General features: G+C 39.2%; 1 protein-coding gene across 3 annotated transcripts in view; it reads left to right on the top strand.

The window, feature by feature from the left end:
- TTC29 (tetratricopeptide repeat domain 29) overlaps positions 1 to 19,707 on the top strand; it is a 125,000-nt gene that overhangs the window by 50,514 nt on the left and 54,779 nt on the right. For all 3 annotated transcript variants that reach the window (XM_079990614.1, XM_079990613.1, XM_079990615.1), the window contains exons 8-9: positions 1,978 to 2,063; positions 17,907 to 17,998. In XM_079990614.1, the coding sequence (XP_079846740.1) occupies positions 1,978 to 2,063; positions 17,907 to 17,998 (178 nt within the window). The remainder of the gene's footprint in view (positions 1 to 1,977; positions 2,064 to 17,906; positions 17,999 to 19,707) is intronic.

Raw genomic sequence — 19,707 nt, 5'->3', positions numbered from 1 at the left:
AAAAACATCAAGTGTTTGGTGATTATTTTCTATGAAATTCAAGACAAATGCTATCAATATATTTCTAAATCTTGTTGTAAAACAGAAGTACCTACTTGCTGACAAGTAGGAATCCATTTATTTCTTGAAAGCTTTTAACACCAAAAATGCAGTCTCCTGAGAGTACTTTTGTAAAACAATGAGTCCATAATCGGAAGTAAGGTCACTGGCAGCACTGCTGGTTGAGGTTGTTCACTGATTATTCACTGTTACTTGACTGGCATTGCTTATTGGACTGTCAGCTAATTATGAAAATAAGATCATTTGTTTGTTATCAGAGCTGATAAGCTTTTTCACCTTAGTGAAAAGTGACTATCTTAGTGACTAAGATAAAAGCTTAATTATTGGGGAAAGGGTTTTGTGCTCCCTGTGCTAAGGGTTTCAGGAAACTTGGGAAGTTTAGAGCACTTTTGTTTGTTTGTTTTAGTACCAACTGTATTTATTTATTGCATGCATTTATAGCTTGCCCTTCAGCAAGCAGTCCCAGCATAGGTTGCACACAGCTAAATAAACAAATAAAGCCAGACAATGCTTATCAGTAAGCCAATAATTAAAACCAATTTAAATAGCAGACAAAGCCTGGGCAAAAGGATGTATCTTGTCACACCAAGATTTGCCCATTAGAAGAATTGTGTTTCTGTATCTCACATGCATGCATGCATACACTTTAACCTACAGAATATCAAAATTATTAGAGTATTTCCTCAAGAGAGAAGTTGATTTAGGTAGATACTATGTAGTCTTAACTTCCTTCGTGCACAAACTCAGCCGCATGGGGACTGCTTTGTTGTGGTGCTCACTGTTGATTATGCTGAAGTAGAGCAAAGCCTCGCCTCCTTCCAGAGGGGAAGAGTTGCGAGCGGAAGCCGGTTCCCGTGTCGGCAGGGGAGCGCATTCGGCCCCCTGCGTCATTACCCGGCTGCCGCACCATGCCCATCCACCAGCCAATAAGGCTGGCTTGGGGGCGGGGTTTAGCCGTTTTCAAGCGGCCGCGGCAGCACCGTCCCCTCATTCTGCCACCAATTGGCACCAGCCTCTCGGTTTTTCACCTTTGTTGTTTAGTTGTTTTGTCGTGTCCGACTCTTCGTGACCCCATGGACCAGAGCACGCCAGGCACTCCTGTCTTCCACTGCCTCCCACAGTTTGGTCAAACTCATGCTGGTAGCTTCGAGAACAACCATTATTAACTTAGGCCCATTAATTTCGGTGGGTTTACTCTGAGAAGAACCTAATTGGATACAACCCAAAAACTTTATCCTCAATTGAACTACCACTTCTATGTCTGGAATCAGGGCTGGCTCTAAAAACCTGAGATGCCCTGAGCCGCTAGAATCCCTTCCATTAGTTGTCCTACTTGCATATGGAGGAACCCTCCCTCCTGGATACACAGAGACTGATAAAGCAGATTGCTCCCAGCTTCTGCTGGAGCATACCTTGTATGCTCCTGACACTACAGTTCTCACTTAACCTACCTGGTCACTGCTCGCCATTGACTGAAACAGCAAAAGGCTGCTTTGTTATGGTATTGCTTGCTGATAACTTACATCTACAGGAAATGTAGTGTGGCAGGACGGTAGCATTCATGTAACCTCCCAGCAGCTGAGTTGCTGCTACTGCTTCCCAGAAGGACGAGGCAGTGGGGAGGTCCATGCAGCGTGGACACACTGGCAAGAACACCATGCCATCCTCCCTTCTGCCTCTTCCTTCCCCCTCTCCTGGTAAGCAGCAGCTTCTCGGGAGGTCAAGTGAGCACCACCATCCCACCACAACTGGTGTTCACAACTGATCATACAAGTTGAGGAGATAAGTAATAATAAAGTATTAATGTAAAAACATTATATTTAAAAATGCATATCAAGTACCAGGTATCACATTAGTTTTTAAGCTTCGTGATAATAAATCTTAATGCTAATTACTGCCTTGATACCTCTTATTTAGCGGGGAACAAAAAGATGGAAGGAGAAGCTGCCTACTGTTTGGGTCTAGCATATCATACAGTTGGAGAAGAAAAGACAGCAATAGAAGTAAGTTTTTTAAAGAGTTGGTTCATTACCTAATATACATTATGGAACTTACTATTTAAGCTATCATATCTGTGGTGGGTTTGGTTGTATATATTGTTTTCTTAATGGATTGAATTCTCGAAGAGATAAAACTATTAGCTCGGTAACTTAATTCTATGTCAATTCTTAGTTTTCAGACAGCTCGTTTTATATACAGACAACCTAAGATAATTAAATACAAGCACAGGAACTGTTTTCTAAGAATGATGGAAGCAATTCTCAATTGTTTTTTTCCCCCTCTGTTGTTTCAAAATAATAGTACTGCCAAAGACTCATTAAGTGAAACCCTGAATTTTCAGATATACCTTATAACAGCTTATAAACTTTGCTTCCTGCTGGTTTAATACAGTTTTCCTGATGACCGTAAAGCTGAATTAGGATAAATAAATGAAAACAAGCATTCACAGAAACAGATAGAGCTAAAAATCTATTTGGACATTTCCCCCAGGTGTCAAGCATACTTTTTCAAAACAGAAGCAGGATTTCCCACATTGTTAGGGTCAAAATCAAACTTGAGAAGCTTTGGTGAACCCAAAAGAACATTGCTGTTGCTTAAAGGTTACCATAGCCTAGTTTTTCACTTCATGGGATTAGCAGTTTGACACTCCTTTTTCAGTAGAATATATTGAACATACAAACTTTGATTAAAATAACTAGTATTTCTAGTTAGAATACTTTTTACTGTAAACAGTGTAATAACCAGAATTATAATACAGAGGAAGTTAAAGTCCCTATTATTATTATTATTATTATTATTATTATTATTTGTCATGTCACACATGTTATATAATATATGTAATACTGAATGTGGTATACCATTTAATTATAATACCCACACAGAAGAAATTTACAGAATCGTAAAAATAAAGTGCAATTCTTACTAAGAAAAAGTGCACAGTGAGGAATGAAAAATGTTTTATAGAAGCCTTTAATCCTCAACAGTGATCAATATATATACAGTGGTAAAATATCTGCTGTTTTCAATTCCATTGAGCACATGTGAACTTTACTATCCAATTAGAAATCATTGGCTTAAAATTTACCCTTCTGTTCTCAGTTTAATGGTCCCTTTATCCAAGGGGAGCTCAGATGCTTACAGAGATGAAATCATTGCATTCTGCTCCCAGAGGACTACTGGTTATCATTACTTGTAACATGCAGACAATACTGCTGGAAGCCAGTTTGCCACATGGTAATGTGTAGTTCATCACCAGCTTCTGTAGCATGCTAAAAGGGTCTTGCCACACAGCATGGGACTATTCAGGTATACACTCAGGGGTCTCAACAGTTATTTTCCTGCTTTGCATCAGAGTTTTCATCTTCTTTATCCCTTTGTTCTGTGGGCCACCTCAAGCAGACTCCTTCTGGGAGAATCTAAAAGGCACAGTTTTTTTCAGATGCCGTTGCCTCCAATTGCTGCCTGTCGTCGGTTCCTTTTGCCATTTTGCTATTACTCTCCTTCTACAATGCAAACAGCACAGAAAACAAAGGTTCGAGATAATCCACCTGAAACATGAGTTTTAAAAGGCGACATTATTATATTGCCTGATTTAAGTACAATTATGTGCCCACCTTGTCTAAAGAATGGAACTGGATTTTTCTCCCTCGAGGTTCTTAATGACTGAATGATATGTATTCATTACAGCAAAACTGACTTTAAGTGGATACTTTAACAAATGCAATTGAAGCCATCTCTGTCACAGGAGGGAGTGTGCTTCTGAATAATAGTTGCCAGGGAACACAAGTAGGAAGAGCGCTGTTGCTCTTGTGTTATGCTTTCAGGCTTCCCAGAGGCATCTGGCTTGCCACTGTGAAAACTGGATGCCAGACTATATAAGCTTTTGGTGTGATCCAACAGGTATCTTCCTCTGTTCTTCTCCTGTTTCCGCTGCTTGTCTGGAACCTTGAGAACAAGGAAGCGGTTAAACACTGGACAGGCCACAGCACATGGGTGATGGACTGCAGTCACCTTCATCAAAACCTGTTGTCCATTAAACACATGTATTAAAGCATACTTTACTCAAATACGAATAGAAATAGGCTTGTGTGTTTGGAGCAAGCTGAAATATAGGGTCTAATGGCATTTAGGAATGACTGGAATTCGAAAAGATTATAGTCTGTTTCTTAGTCACAAGAGGGTACTGGATCCTGGTGTTCTGAGGTCTGCCTCCCCAGCTGGTTGGCACTAGGTGAACTTGTATTAGAAGTGGGTTTCAGAGACAGGGGTCTATAGTGCACTAGGAAAATAGGATCAGATATCAACCCTGCAGCCAGGATAGCTGCTTGGGTACACATCAGGAATACTGCACTCTGTCAGGAGGCCTTGGAAGATGACTCAAAAACTTCAGCTAATTCAGAATGTGGCAGTTTATCTGGTAACAGTGTGGCTTAATTCTGATTGCTTTGGGGAGCACAGATACCCCATATGGCTCCCCCCTTAATACTTAAGATTTTCTGTTCTTAAATCTACAAACTCCTCTTCCTTACATGCACTTCTCACTTTATACTACATTTCCTTTTGTCCAAAGGGAACAGATACTTGTCACCAGAGCTGGCCTTATTCTGTTGCTATTGCTGGGGTAGTCCCCCTAGCTGCTCCTCACCAAGGTGGCTGTTGTAAGTTGGCATTAAAGCGGTAATCAGTAAAGTTCAAGCTTGTTCTCATTTGTGCCACTTTCTTTCCACCTTCCCCACGCTGACATCAGTTAATCACCAGCACACATTAGACATGATTCTCCTGAGAGAGGAATGCATTGAAAGAATGAAGAAGGCCACTCTTTTGCAACTCTGACCTCTCTGATTGTCTACTGTACTGTACAGTATATAAAACCACCAAAGTTGCTTCTGACAGAAGCTAAACTCATTTGCATGCTTTAAAATACTTTGGTTGGACACGGGTGGCACTGTGGGTTAAACTACAGAGCCTAGGACTTGCCGATCAGAAGGTCGGCGGTTTGAATCCCCACAACGGGGTGTGCTCCCATTGATCGGTCTCTGCTCCTGCCAACCTAGCAGTTCGCAAGTTCAAGTAGATAAATAGGTACCTCTCTGGCGGGAAGGTAAACGGCGTTTCTGTGCGCTGCTCTGGTTCGCCAGAAGCGGCTTAGTCATGCTGGCCACATGACCCAGAAGCTGTACGTCAGCTCCCTCAGCCAATAAAGTGAGATGAGTGCCGCAACCCCAGAGTTGGTCACGACTGGACCTAATGGTCAGGGGTCCCTTTACCTTTTTATGATGCAATTATAATCTGAATTTTGTTAGAATGACCTGCGGCTGACTGATGCCATGTGGATGGTTGCACCTGGTAACAAGGAGCTTTGTAAAACATGTAGTAGATGTACACCTTAGATGAACAAAGTGTTTTTTGCATTACTAGCAAGTCATTCAGAAAACTGACTTGACTCTCTGATTTGACGTTTGTTATGTGCGGCTTTGAAGGTAGAGTATTGTTCCTTTCAGATGCATCAGACAAATAAAGATAGCTGTGTATGTAAGCAGGTGATTTGAAAAGCTGTATCTGTTGAATTTCTGCCTTGCCATATTTATTTACTACTGCATTCCAGATGAGCTAGTTGTACAATTAAAATTCATACACAGGCTGATTCAAGCAATCCTCTTGTTCTCCCTGCCTCACTTGCCCATCTAGGTCCACTTGTGTACATCCTGTGATTATAAAACAAGCTGTAGATTCTGTGCAACTTCCTTTTTAAAAGGTTCACAGCCCATGACTACCAAAAAGACCTTTCTTTATTAGGAGGAAAACATGGGCTTTTTGGATCCTTCACTGCTGATATTGGGTTTTTTTTTTTAAAAAAAATATTTATTAGAGTTTAAAGATTACAAAAAGAAAGAAAAAGAATTAAACAAATCAATATAATAAAGACTCTCCTCCCTGGAAGAGAAGGGAGTGGTTGTGGGCGGGAGCCCGAGCACCGCCCCTAGCAGGGGGCATTAGCCTCCACCTCACCTGGCTGGCGGCCACGCCCCTCTGTAGGCATCCAACCAGGTGCCACAGAGGGGGCGTGTTCGGCAGCCTTTTGCTGCAGCGCCAGCCTCTTCCCGGCCTCATTCTTTGCCGTCGTCTTGTCAATATAATAATAAACTCAATATAATAAATATAATATAATATAATAAACTACAAAAACAGAAACAAAAACACTACATGAAACATTAAATTAACAAAACAAAACAAAAACAATTAAAAACACTTCCAATATTTTCAATCTTAACTTTCATTCACTTGTTTCATTGACTTCCTCACGCCTCCCTTTTTGTATTCCACTTCAATGAACTGTTTCAGCAATTCCTTTCCATCTTCATCTATTTTCTGTCCTGTAATTAATCTTAACATATTCTAACCTTGTTCTTTTCCCTTTAATACATTAACAATCTATCTGTACCTAGTTCCTTATAACATTTCTGCCAAAGCCATATAACTTCATTCCACCATTTTTCTATAGCTCATTAGTTTTACAATATTTCTGTAAATAATCTTTAATTTTTTTCCAATCTTCTTCCACCGACTCTTCTCCCTGGTCTCAGATTCTGCCAGTCATTTCCGCCAATTCCATATAGTCCATCAACTTCATCTGCCATTCTTCCCGGGTGGGTAAATCTTGTGTCTTCCAATACTTCGCGATGAGTATTCTTGCTGCTGTTGTTGCATACATAAAGAAAGTTCTGTCCTTCTTTGGCACCAATTGGCCGGCCATGCCCAGGAGAAAGGCCTCTGGTTTCTTCACTGCTGATATTGGGTTTGTTATGGTATGACAATGTTTTTAGTTTTTCAATTTTAGATGTTATTACTTAAAACGTCTAAAATTGATGGTTGTATTTTTATACTGTTGTGTACTGCCCTGAGTCTCTTTGGGAGCAAGGACAGTATATAAACATTAATAAGATAATTTATTATATTATTAACCCTCTCCTTGCTTTCCATTATAAATATGCTAGCTTTCTCTTGCTTTGCCCTTCCATCCTGCCAAATTAATTGCCTTAAAAAGTCTTACTAGGGGAGGGAAGAATCAAGTGCTAGAGGGCTACCAGTAGCTTCAAATGATGCACAGGAATTCACTATCTGTTACCACTGCCAACTTTCTCTTGATCTCTATCCGCAGCTCTCTGCCCTATGACATACATGTTTTTTCTACCCTGCATGGCTGTTCTTCACGTAGAGAAAATATAATACATGATGTAGAGCCAACTTAAATATAGCAATTTGTCATCCCCCTGCCTACACAAAGTAGGGTTAACAGAGAGCCAGGATACCATGTTGGGAGTGGTAAAACACAACTAGCTTTACTTTCCTACTTGCAATCTCTAGCCTCCTTGCACAGCACCACCTACTGGCCTTGTGCTTATACAGCTAACATCACAATAGAGTGACCCAGCTGATTGAGGAGGGTCAGATTACTCTCTCCCTCTTCTGCTGATCTACATACTTCCCATGCTAACCATGGAGGAAGGAAAGTCATTTCCTCCATGACTGGTGTGAAAATCCAGTCTGCTAACCGCTTAACAGGATTGTAGAAAAAATGCAGGCTAGTAACTTTTGTGGGCTTGTTTACATGGCTGGTAATGTGTACCAATGTAAAATTAAATAGATTTGTTTCATATTCTCGCTTTACTTGCAAGCACTTTGTCAGTGACTTTTAAAAGCAGATAAATATAAATCGTTTAATAAAATTTTGCAAATAATTGAACTCAAATTATGTTTATGTTCAAAAAGTGGGAGTGTTTCCTCATTCTATTCTGCTGGAGTTCATCTGATCTCAACTTTTAAATATGTTTAAATTTTGCTTATGAATAATAGTTGGGCATTCCTTTCACAATAAAACCGGAAGTATTAGTTAAGCCTGCTCATTCTGTCACTTTATTTTAAGCAGACATGTATTTCATAATTTCAGTTCTAATCAGAAATGTTGATAGTAAACAGTAAAATAAATAAACCGGCCATTCCATACTGTGAATGTAGTAATATCAATATTTAAACTATTATTGTCTGAAATCTTTTTATGATTGCATGTAGCAATAATGCTACTTCTCTCCACTGTTTTATACACTATGATATCAGCTACTAAACATCATAAAAGTATTGTATTTTATCATTTAAATGTGCCCAAGATTTCAGTTTTTATTTGCATGTAAAGGTCTGATTTTTTATTGTCAATAGTACAGTGAATTTCTTGCAATTCTGTGGACTTAACCTTTGCAAATGCAAGCTTTTATTGATTGAGAACTTTTCCTTCAACATCAGTAGTTTTGAAAAAAGAAAGTGATTATCCAAATCACATTTTTTTTACTTAGAAATGCTTCTGCCTGTATTGTTTTATTCCCTTATCTTAGGGGAAAACTGGCATATTATTATTTTATGGATATTCACTGCTGGAAATGACAACATTCATTTTAGAGTATTGAAGTCAATCAGCAAATATCTATGAAACCTTCAATTGCTGATTGGCTTCAGTAGTCCAAAGCTTATGTTTATATTCCCACCAATTAAAACACACACCATGGTAACAACAAAGCAACATCATCCTGACAGCAAGGTATATAAGTGTAGGCATATTAGTGTGATAAAAGCAATTCAGACATCAGGATCACAGTGCTGCTATAGAAGAGCATGCATTTTTACTTACCCGAATCTTCAGGCACCTTGCATCTAGCTCATTTCTTCGCTGTCTTTGAAGAATCTCCCCCTTTCATAAATCCTCTCCATCTGCTGGTGTGTGTGTTTTGGTGGCCCTTATGCTGCCCATCATATTGAAGAATCCTCAAGGTGAAGGATGGTAGCCTCATCCCTGCTTCCGTCTCTGCACTGTTTTCAGGCTTGTCACTGCTCAGTACTCAGCGCCACACTGGCTTGTTTTGTCAATAACCATTTATTTGTTGCTGGAGTAGTAGCAACCATTACATCTGACCTCCCTGTTTCATCAATTATGGATAGATTATTGGATGTGAACATCTGCAAAAGCTTGCTGCTGAATTCACCTCCTGGCTGGGATTAGATAAAGTATTAAACTGTTGTTTATTGTCAGGCCAAAACTCTACTGGGAAGCCAGGGAATCCAAGACCAGCAGATTCCCCATCAGCAAGCACCAAAAACTGTTTCCTGTTGCCACTGTTTCCCATAAGATCTTAGCATTTATTATTTACACTTATTACTAGTTGTTATAACATACTTGATAAAAGCTCTTGGCAGGCCTAGCATTTTGAGCCATTGTCACAGCTGTCAGGACAGAAAGCATACATAAATTGCTTTTGCCTCCTATATCACCTCTGCAGGATAACAGACGAAGCCTCTTCAGACTGTCACAGCATTTGTACTTAAATATTCACCACATTTGCTGGCTGAAAATATTAGGTTCCGGTTTCTAAGGGGGAAATTATGCTAAGCTTTAATTTTGTTTAAAGAAATGAAGCCCATGTTATTCAAGATTTGAATTTAAGTAGATTCTGAGCTATCCGTATTAATCTAATGTACAAAGTTACTGGAATTTGTAAGTAATTACTACAAAGATAAATACAGTATATGTTGTTGAAATAGCTTAGATTTTATCAGTATTAATGATAAAAATACATAAAAATAATCAGAGAATCAGTGCAGTAAAGGCGATAAAAGAAACAAAAAATATAGTTCAGAAGTGCCCGTAGTTCATTTTAGGTGCCATATTATGTAGCCTATTCATTTCTGCTACTTATTGAAGAAAGTTATAGCCAGTTATGACAATAAGAATAGATGTAGACATGATAACTGAAGAACATGAGAAACACAATATCCATGTTCACGTGTCCTGCTAAGAGCATAGTACAATGTACACAAGCAGGAATGAGCCAAAGCAAACTTTCCACCTTCTCTTCTCCTCCTATATAGCTAGGAGAAGGAGTTTGGAAGCTTTTGATTCTATGTTTGGTTAGCCACAGCTTGATCTGATACTAAAATTATCTAGCAAGTGTTTTGAATCACCCCTAAAGATATCCAGCTTTTGCCATGATAGCCAGCACCTCAAAAAGAAGTTTCAGTTTTGACCTGGAGAAGCTTCAAGGCAGACTCCATTACAGAAAGCCAAGCTTGCTCCAAACAAGGTGAGCTGCAAGAGAGATGGTAAATTCACTGTCGCCTTACACAGTAACCTCTGCCATTCCTCCTTCATCATTTGTAAATTTGGAACCAAGCAAAAGAGCATCAGGCTCATAGGAGCGTTAAACCAAGATGTGGCCACCCAAATATTATGCCTTCCTCCCCACAACCCTCACATTTACTAATCAAGAAGTTTCAATAGCCTGAGGGGCTCTTGCCAGAAGTGCCCCAAAGATGTTAATCTCTTTTTCCCATTTTACCTGGACAGCAGAATCTAGAAACAATTTTGCAAACATGTATTTAGACAAACTCTTCCTGGCTGACATCATTTTGCTTTTTACACCCATTCACTGTCATCTTTGGTAATTTTCTAGCCTAACTCAAGCATAAGAGGTGGTGCCTTTCACCATAATATCTAGGAATCTTTCAGAAACCAAGGAAACCTCACCCCTCTGCCTAGAAACTTTCCTGTGGATTCCCCCCTCCATTCCTTTTGTTGCTGAAGGGGTGCTCTGACTTCCAACACACCAAAACCCAGCATCACAGTACAAGGACAGGTATTAACACCACTTCCTCTCCAGCAAGCCCATCAGCTGGCCAGACCCTATCTCTCCCCTTCCACTACCTTGTGCTTTCAAGCCCCATCATTTCTCTTTTTTTTCTTTGAGAGATTTTCCTGTCTTTATTCCCCTTGCCATGCCCCAAACTCTTCCAATTGCTATATTAGAATTCTTCCCCTAAAATATTTCCCAGACTCCCACAAAATCACTACCCAAACATTCCTTATTCCCAGACAACCTCCCCATCCCTTTCTATAAAGAAGCAATGCAACTCAGCAACCAATTTTTGCCTTCTGGTACCACTTCACCCCCATCAGTGAAATCGACTTCCTCTCATTCATTTCATCCTCAGTTTTCCTGGAAAAATTCTGGTTTTCCTACGGAATGCTTCTAAGTATAACTCTTGAACTGGCTTTTAGTTTCCTAATATCAAACTAATATTAGTGTACTTTGTAACATAAAAGTTTATTCTTGTATTATTACTTAATTCTGTGAAAATTGGAGGGAGAATGAATGTGGAGAACAAATCAAATATTCTAATATTTGAAAGCGGAAAGATACATTATTGTGCATTGGTAGATATACAATTGTGTGAAATGTCAGCACTGGGTATATCTAGGTATTCAACATAGTAGTATATTTTATATATCTACAGATACTTGACAGTGGCGGGAAATGTTGCCTGGAGTAATGTCTATAAAGCACCCAGTAACAAGAAGTTTGAAATGCAAGAGATGAGGGGGTTGCAATGTTATGTTGAGGAATGAAAGCAATTGAATGAGAAAGATGGAAATGATGTTTTAGGGTAACCAAAATAATTGTAGTAGTCATGAAGACTTCAGCAAGAGATACTTTGAAGCAGAAGACAAATAGTACATTAGAAAAAAAATATGTAGTCGAGCTTGGCAGATTTGTACACGGGCTCTTATAAAATACACTAGAATGGTCAAGGATGATGAAGACAGATTTATGGATAGTGGTAAGGAAGAGTGTTTCCCTTCTCTGCTGTAAGACAATGCCCACAGCTCAAATGTTGGGTTGAAGCTGACCTCCATCTTGAAGTCTGACCTTTGGAAATACATATTTAATGCTAAGACAACATAAATATAATTTAAGCCTACTGCTGGGTTTGAGTATTCCAAACATTTCTTCTAAAACAGATTATTTCAGACCTCATTTTATACCACTCCTGTCTGTACATCGGGAGTTGTTTTTTTTTACTTTGTTTTATTTCATTCAGCTGGAATGCTCTGTTTCAACATTTGCTGTGACTTCTTGATACTGCTAACATATTTCCACTCTAGAATTGCTTTTGCTACAGGCAGTGGTTTATGCCTATGCATTGGAATGTGTATTTCTATCCAACATACCATTATTAAGCCTTGTGAAACATAGCTTCTCTATGCCAGGATAGGGGGGAATAGACAAATGTGGAATGTGCCCACATTTTCATCATTATATAATGTTTATTATATAATAATGTATATTAGTATATCTTATACATATATGATATGTGTAAATATTATACATACTATATATGTTTATTTTAAAGACATTGTACAAACCTAGAGAAATGCTTGTTACCCAGAGTTGAAATTAGTAGTATTTGTAATATGTATTGTTTGCTAAGATAATTAAGGTTAAAAGCTAAATTCTGAAATAAATTAAATTCATTTTTAATACATAAGATTAGATCCAGACATTGGTCATACTTGGAGATGATTCACTGAAATCAGTAGGACTTAGATTAGAGTCTTCTCTAAATATGACTGGCTCTTGATCCAAGCCACACTCCTTTACAGTGTTAAGGAAGAAACTTTTCAGAATGTTAGGATTGGCTTTATATGTATCTATATTTTAGCACCCCCTTCATGATCACTGCCTTGCCGTGGCGAAGGGGCTTGAATAACTCAGAGAAGCTATGAACTATGCCGAGCAGGGCACCCAAGATGAACAGGTCATAGGGGAGAGTTTTGACCAAACATGATCCACCTGGAGGAGGAACCGGCAAACCACTCCAATATCCCTGCCAAGAAAACTCCATGGACAAAGACAACAGGCATATAAAAGTTATGACGCTGGAAGATGAGCCCCTCAGGTCGGAAGGTGTCCAACATGCTACTGGGGAAGAGCGGAGGACAAGTACAAGTAGATCCAGAGCTGATGAAGCGGCTGTGCCAAAGCCGAAAGGACGCTCAGTTGCAGATATGCCTGGAAGCGAAAGGAAAGTCCAATGCTGTAAAGAAAAATATTGCATAGGAACTTGGAATGGAGGAACCATGAACCTTGGTAAGTTGGATGTGGTCAAAAATGAGATGGCAAGAATAAATATTGACATCCTGGGCATCAGTGAACTAAAATAGACGGGAATGGGCGAATTCAGTTCGGATGACTATCATATCTACTACTGTGTGCAAGAAAACCGTAAAAGAAATGGAGTGGCCCTCATAGTCAACAAAAGAGTAGCGAAAGCTGTACTGGGATGCAATCTCAAAAATGATAGAATGATCTCAATATGAATCCAAGGCAGACCTTTTAACATCACAGTAATCCAAGTTTATGTACCAACTACTGGTGCTGAAGAAACTGAAATTGACCAATTCTATGAAAACTTACAAGACCTTATAGAAGTGACACCAAAGAAGGATGTTCTTCTCATTATAGGGAATTGGAATGCTAAAGTAGGGAATCAAGAGATAAAAGGAACAACTGGCAAGTTTGGCCTTGGAGATCAAAACGAAGCAGGGCAAAGGCTAATAGAGTTCTGTCAAGAGAACAAGCTGGTCATCACAAACACGCTTTTCCAACAACACAAGAGACGACTCTACACATGGACATCACCAGATGGGCAGCATCGAAATCAGATTGATTATATTCTCTGCAGCCAAAGATGGAGAAGCTCTATACAATCAGCAAAAACAAGACCTGGAGCTGACTGTGGCTCAGATCATCAGCTTCTTATAGCAAAATTCAAGCTTAAACTGAAGAAAGTAGGAAAAACCACTGGGCCGGTAAGATACAATCTAAACCAAATCCCTTATGAATACACAGTGGAATTGAGGAACAGGTTTAAGGATTTAGATTTGCTGGACAGAGTGCCTGAAGAACTATGGGTGGAGGCTCGCAACATTATAGAGGAGGCAGCAACTAAAACCATCCCAATGAAAAAGAAATGCAAGAAAGCAAAGTGGCTGTCCAACAAGGCCTTACAAATAGCGGGGGAGAGAAGGCAAGCAAAATGCGAGGGAGATAGTGAAAGATACAGAAAATTGAATGCAGATTTCCAAAGAATAGCAAGGAGAGACAAGAAGGCCTTCTTAAACGAGCAATGCAAAGAAATAGAGGAAAACAACAGAATGGGAAGAACCAGAGATCTGTTCAAGAAAATCGGAAATATGAAAGGAACATTTCGACCAAAGATTACCATAATAAAGGACAAAAGTGGTAAGGACCTAACAGAAGCAGAAGACATCAAGAAGAGGTGGCAAGAATACACAGAGGAATTATACCAGAAAGATATGGATGTCTCGTACACCCCAGGTAGTGTGGCTGCTGACCTTGAGCCAGACATCCTGGAGAGTGAAGTCAAATGGGCCTTAGAAAGCACTGCAAATAACAAGGCCAGTGGAAGTGATGGTATTCCAGCTGAACTATTTAAAATTTTAAAAGATGATGCTGTTAAGGTGCTACACTCAATATGCCAGCAAGTTTGGAAAACTCAGCAGTGGCCAGAGGATTGGAGAAGATCAGTCTACATCCCAATCCCAAAGAAAGGCAGTGCCAAAGAATGCTCCAACTACCACACAACTGCACTCATTTCACACGCTAGCAAGGTTATGCTTAAAATTCTACAAGGCAGGCTTAAGCAGTATGTGGACCGAGAACTCCCAGAAGTGCAAGCTGGATTTAGAAGAGGCAGAGGAACCAGAGACCAAATTGCAAACATGCGCTGGATTATGGAGAAAGCTAGAGAGTTCCAGAAAGACATCTACTTCTGCTTCATTGACTATGCAAAAGCCTTTGACTGTGTCAACCACAGCAAACTATGGCAAGTTCTTAAAGAAATGGGAGTGCCTGATCACCTCATCTGTCTCCTGGGAAATCTCTATGTGGGACAAGAAGCTACAGTTAGAACTGGATATGGAACAACTGATTGGTTCAAAATTGGGAAAGGAGTACGACAAGGCTGCATTTTGTCTCCCTGCTTATTTAACTTATATGCAGAATTCATCATGCGAAAGGCTGGGCTGGATGAATCCCTAGCCGGAATTAAGATTGCCGGAAGAAATATCAACAACCTCAGATATTCAGATGACACAACCTTGATGGCAGAAAGTGAGGAGGAATTAAAGAACCTTTTAATGAGGGTGAAAGAGGAGAGCGCAAAATATGGTCTGAAGCTCAACATCAAAAAAACGAAGATCATGGCCACTGGTCCCATCACCTCCTGGCAAATAGAAGGGGAAGAAATGGAGGCAGTAAGAGATTTTACTTTCTTGGGCTCCATGATCACTGCAGATGGTGACAGCAGTCGCGAAATTAAAAGACGCCTGCTCCTTGGGAGAAAGGCGATGGCAAACCTAGACAGCATCTTAAAAAGCAAAGACATCACCTTGCCAACAAAGGTCCGTATAGTTAAAGCCATGGTTTTCCCAGTAGTAATGTATGGAAGCGAGAGCTGGACCATAAAGAAGGCTGATCGCCGAAGAATTGATGCTTTTGAATTCTGGTGCTGGAGGAGACTCTTGAGAGTCCCATGGACTGCAAGAAGATCAAACGTATCCATTCTTAAGGAAATCAGCCCTGGGTGGTCACTGGAAGGGCAGATCGTGAAGCTGAGGCTCCAATACTTTGGCCACCTCATGAGAAGAGAAGTCTCCCTGGAAAAGACCCTGATGTTGGGAAAGATTGAGGGCAGAAGGAGAAGGGGACGACAGAGGATGAGATGGTTGGATGGTGTTCTTGAAGCTACCAGCATGTTTGATCAAACTGCGGGAGGCAGTAGAGGACAGAAGTGCCTGGCGTGCTCTGGTCCATGGGGTCACGAAGAGTCGGACACGACTAAACGACTAAACAACAAACAACAAAAATATTTTAGCATTATCCATTTTCCTTCTGATGCCCTGCATTATCCATAGGTCCAATCCACACTAACTATAGGGCACAGGGAAGAAATCTGCTATATGTAAAGAACGAGAAAGATGCTGCTACCTATTTAGAAATGTTTCATTGAATATAATATTGATATTCCAAAAAGAGGAACAGGATTCTAACATGGCCACACTTAAGCTGTTTGGTGGAGAGCAAGGAAGCAAGGTTGTGGCAGTTGAATACGAAAGTGGCAGAAATTTCATTATGAACCACATTATGAACTGTGAAAGACTGCAAGAAAACAGAGAATTTGTTCAATAAACTGCTTCTAGAGTTATGAGATGCTCTTGTTACAGATAGGTAGCCGTGTTGGTCTGCCATAGTCAAAACAAAATAAAAAAATTCCTTCCAGTAGCACCTTAAAGACCAACTAAGTTAGTTCTTGGTATGAGCTTTTGTGTGCATGCACACTTCTTCAGATACACTGAAACAGAAGTCACCAGACCCTTCTATATAGTGAGAAGGTGGGGAGGGGTATTACTCAGAAGGGTTGGGTGATTGGCAGATAGCTGTGATGAGCCTGTTGACGACTCTTAACGACTGCAATAGGTCTTACAGGAAAAAGCAAGGGGTGAGAAGGTGAAAAATGGCTTTGTCATGTATAATGAGATAAGAATCCAATGTCTTTGTTCAGACCAGGTCTCTCCATGGTTTTAAGTTTGGTAATAAGTTGCAATTCAGCAGCTTCTCTTTCCAGTCTATTTCTGAAATTCCTTTGTAATAGAACAGCTACTTTGAGATCTTGTATAGAATGTCCTGGGAGATTGAAGTGTTCTCCTACTGGTTTCTCTGTCTTGTGATTCCTGATGTCAGATGCTCTTGTCACAGAAGTTAGATCTTTACCTCTACTTCATCCAACACTTTATTCAATACTTTAGACATGACCACATCCCCTTACAAGCTTCCTAGTGCAGTATTGCAGTCTTTTAAATAGTAGCAGCTGACACATTCCAGGCTGTCAGCACTGCAAAGGTGAAGTATTCTAGCTCACATGGATGAGATCCAGTTTAGCCAACCCTTAGAAAAGATTGCCCTATGATGTGTACTAGTTAAGGTTCATTTTGACTGGGCTGCATGTGCTCCACTTAAGGTACATCTGAACATCAGTGAAGCCTTATGGTTTGCATAGATTTGTCCAGCATGGTTTGCATAGATTTCCTGTTCACTTCCCATCCCCCCATTAAACCTCGTAAATGACATTCACTAATCCTTTCTTGAAAATGTGCAAAAAGGATTTCCATAGTCAGTCTTTGGAGAGTTCTTGTGTCCTCATGTGTGTAATAGATTGGGTCAAGGTACTAAGAGGGAGGAAGGGAAGAATGAGATTTCATTATATAAACATGCTTTCCTGCGACTCATTGAAAAAATTGGAAAAGAAATTATGCAATACAGATTATGTGAGTGTTTAAATTAAATTAAGTTCATATGTTTCACTGTGGCAGCTGTAATCCTTTGTTTACAGAAGAGGTCACATTAATAGACTACATTCCAAATGAATATTAACAAATCACTTTTGTGCAAAGATTATTAGAAGCACATACAATAAATTTGTATACAACAGCTTGTTTTCAAGTTTACCCTTTTAAATTCTATACAATCTATTATAACGGATTCCTCTGGACTATTATAAACCAAACAAATACATAGTAACTATTACAAGGAGATTGTGCATTTGAATGATTGATGCCAAATCTGGGTACAACTAATGGAATTTATGGATGTTATCTCATAATTGCCAAGCATGTATGCACAACTGGTAAATTGTATAAATTGCTTTGTTAACTGAAATTCATGTATTTAGCTTCTTATTAGGCTAGAACAGTGATACATTTTCATTAAATCAGACAGTTTGTGTGTATGCGTAATGTTTACAGAGATGTGAAACAATTATACAAAAATCCCTTATGCAAATGCTTTCACATAAATGCTGTCCATTTTTGTGCCACAATGTGGACAAAAGGTTTCAAAGCATAAATTGCTAATAGTGTTTATATCTTCTTTTTTGTCTCACAGAAGCTAAATACTTATCTGGAAATATCCAAACTACTGGGAGATTTCGCTGGTTTAGGGAGAGCATATCAAGCTATAGCTCAGGTCCTGGTAAGGTAGGTTAGTGCCTCCTTGTCTTACTGTCACTGTAAATTCATTCAACTGTGAAAAACTTAAATTGTTGGATGTCTGTTGCTTCCCATTACTGACTGCTTAAATTTTAAGCAACGGCCTGCTTTTCCACATATGGCTTTTCAATTTGGAGTTACTTAAATTAAGATACCTTATCAGGCATCAAAGCATTTCTTTGTGCATGATAATCTTACTTGAGGGTATTAAGCAAGATTCGAAGTTGCGTTGTTTATTTTTGCCTTTCAGAAAGGGTAAGGCACGGCTGAAAAACAAACATCCTGTCATATCTTACAGGCTAAAAAGCAGAAAGCACAGAAAATTATAACATGCTTCAATAGGCATGCCACAGTGTAATCTTTCCAGAATTCTTCTTTAGAAGTTTTTATTTATTTATCTAGATCTGCCTCACTTTTTCCAGCTTTTAGAACATGAGTAAAATTTCTAGTAAATACAATTCAATTTCTATCATCCCAAATTATTATTATATGCCATGAAAGTGTGGATTATGGGGGGAAATTGAAACACCTGGAACTTAGTGGGAATCATTGATACAAACTAATGTTTTTGTCAGTAAATCCTGTGCAGTCATCCCAGCACAGAGTTGAACATATTCTCTAACGTGCTTACAGAGGTCATGTATGCACAGAAGTCCCCATTTGTTTCCGTAAAAGGACGCAAACTACAGGTGCAAAGGAACGCACCTCCATTAAAATGCATGGAGATGCTTTTGGTTGTGAAGAACTAAGTGTATGTATTGGAGCTCCTTGGTTTGTTAACAATTAGTGTTCAGAGCAGGCTATTTTATTAATTTTTTGTTTTTAAAATTATGTACTACTGTACTTTTCAGCATGTTTTCAGGGCAATGTACAAAATTACAGTAATCACTATAGATATTGCAATTTTTCAACCTGAATGTCCTGAATCTCAGATGCAGAAAAGTTGAGGTTCTTCCAAAACAGATTGTTTAATGTGTTGCTGGCCAAAATGCCCTTATTTTTCCTTTCTTGGAAGATATTGAGATGCATATCAACACACTTAAGCAAACAAACCTAAATAGGTTTTTGAACATGCTTCCAAGATTTCCTTTATTGTCACTGGAGCTCCATCACCAAAAGCAATAATGGCAATGCCAGTGTACTTTGATCAATCCTTTCCCCACCACCACTAATTTTACATTTAGGACTACTCTGAGCAGCAAGAAATATGTAATAAGATTTACATTGTAATGGAATTCAGAGGCTGAAGAACAAGCTACATATTTGTATGCGTGTGGCTGTAACTACATGACCACTTACAAAGATTGCTGATTTCTTCCCTCACTATTTTCCAAAGACTAAGACTACTACTGATAGCCTGTCTGTCCTTTTGCTTCTAGAGGTTGTGAAAGCAGGTGATATGAGTACATGGCAGGCAGATAGTGTTGTTATAGTAGCATCCTTTTCTTTTTATTGAAATTGTTAAGGGACCATCTGGCAGAGATCATAGCCTGAGATGTGTTGCAAAAGTCTGATCTTTGAATGCTCTTGAAAACAGAAATAATGTTCTTTAATGACAAGTAGTTTTTTGAAATTTGAACAGAAAACTACAATCATCTTGTTTTCAGATTAATATACACTGGTGTTTCCATGCTTTTAAATAGCTGAGGCACATTTGGCACCTGAACAGATTTACTTTTAAAGTGTGTAAGAGAAAT

Source organism: Podarcis cretensis, assembly GCF_951804945.1.
Source record: "Podarcis cretensis genome assembly, chromosome: 9".
Classification (NCBI taxonomy): Eukaryota; Metazoa; Chordata; class Lepidosauria; order Squamata; family Lacertidae; genus Podarcis; species Podarcis cretensis.
The sequence above is the reverse complement of the archived record's forward strand: the minus strand, read 5'-3'. Positions and strand labels throughout refer to the sequence as shown.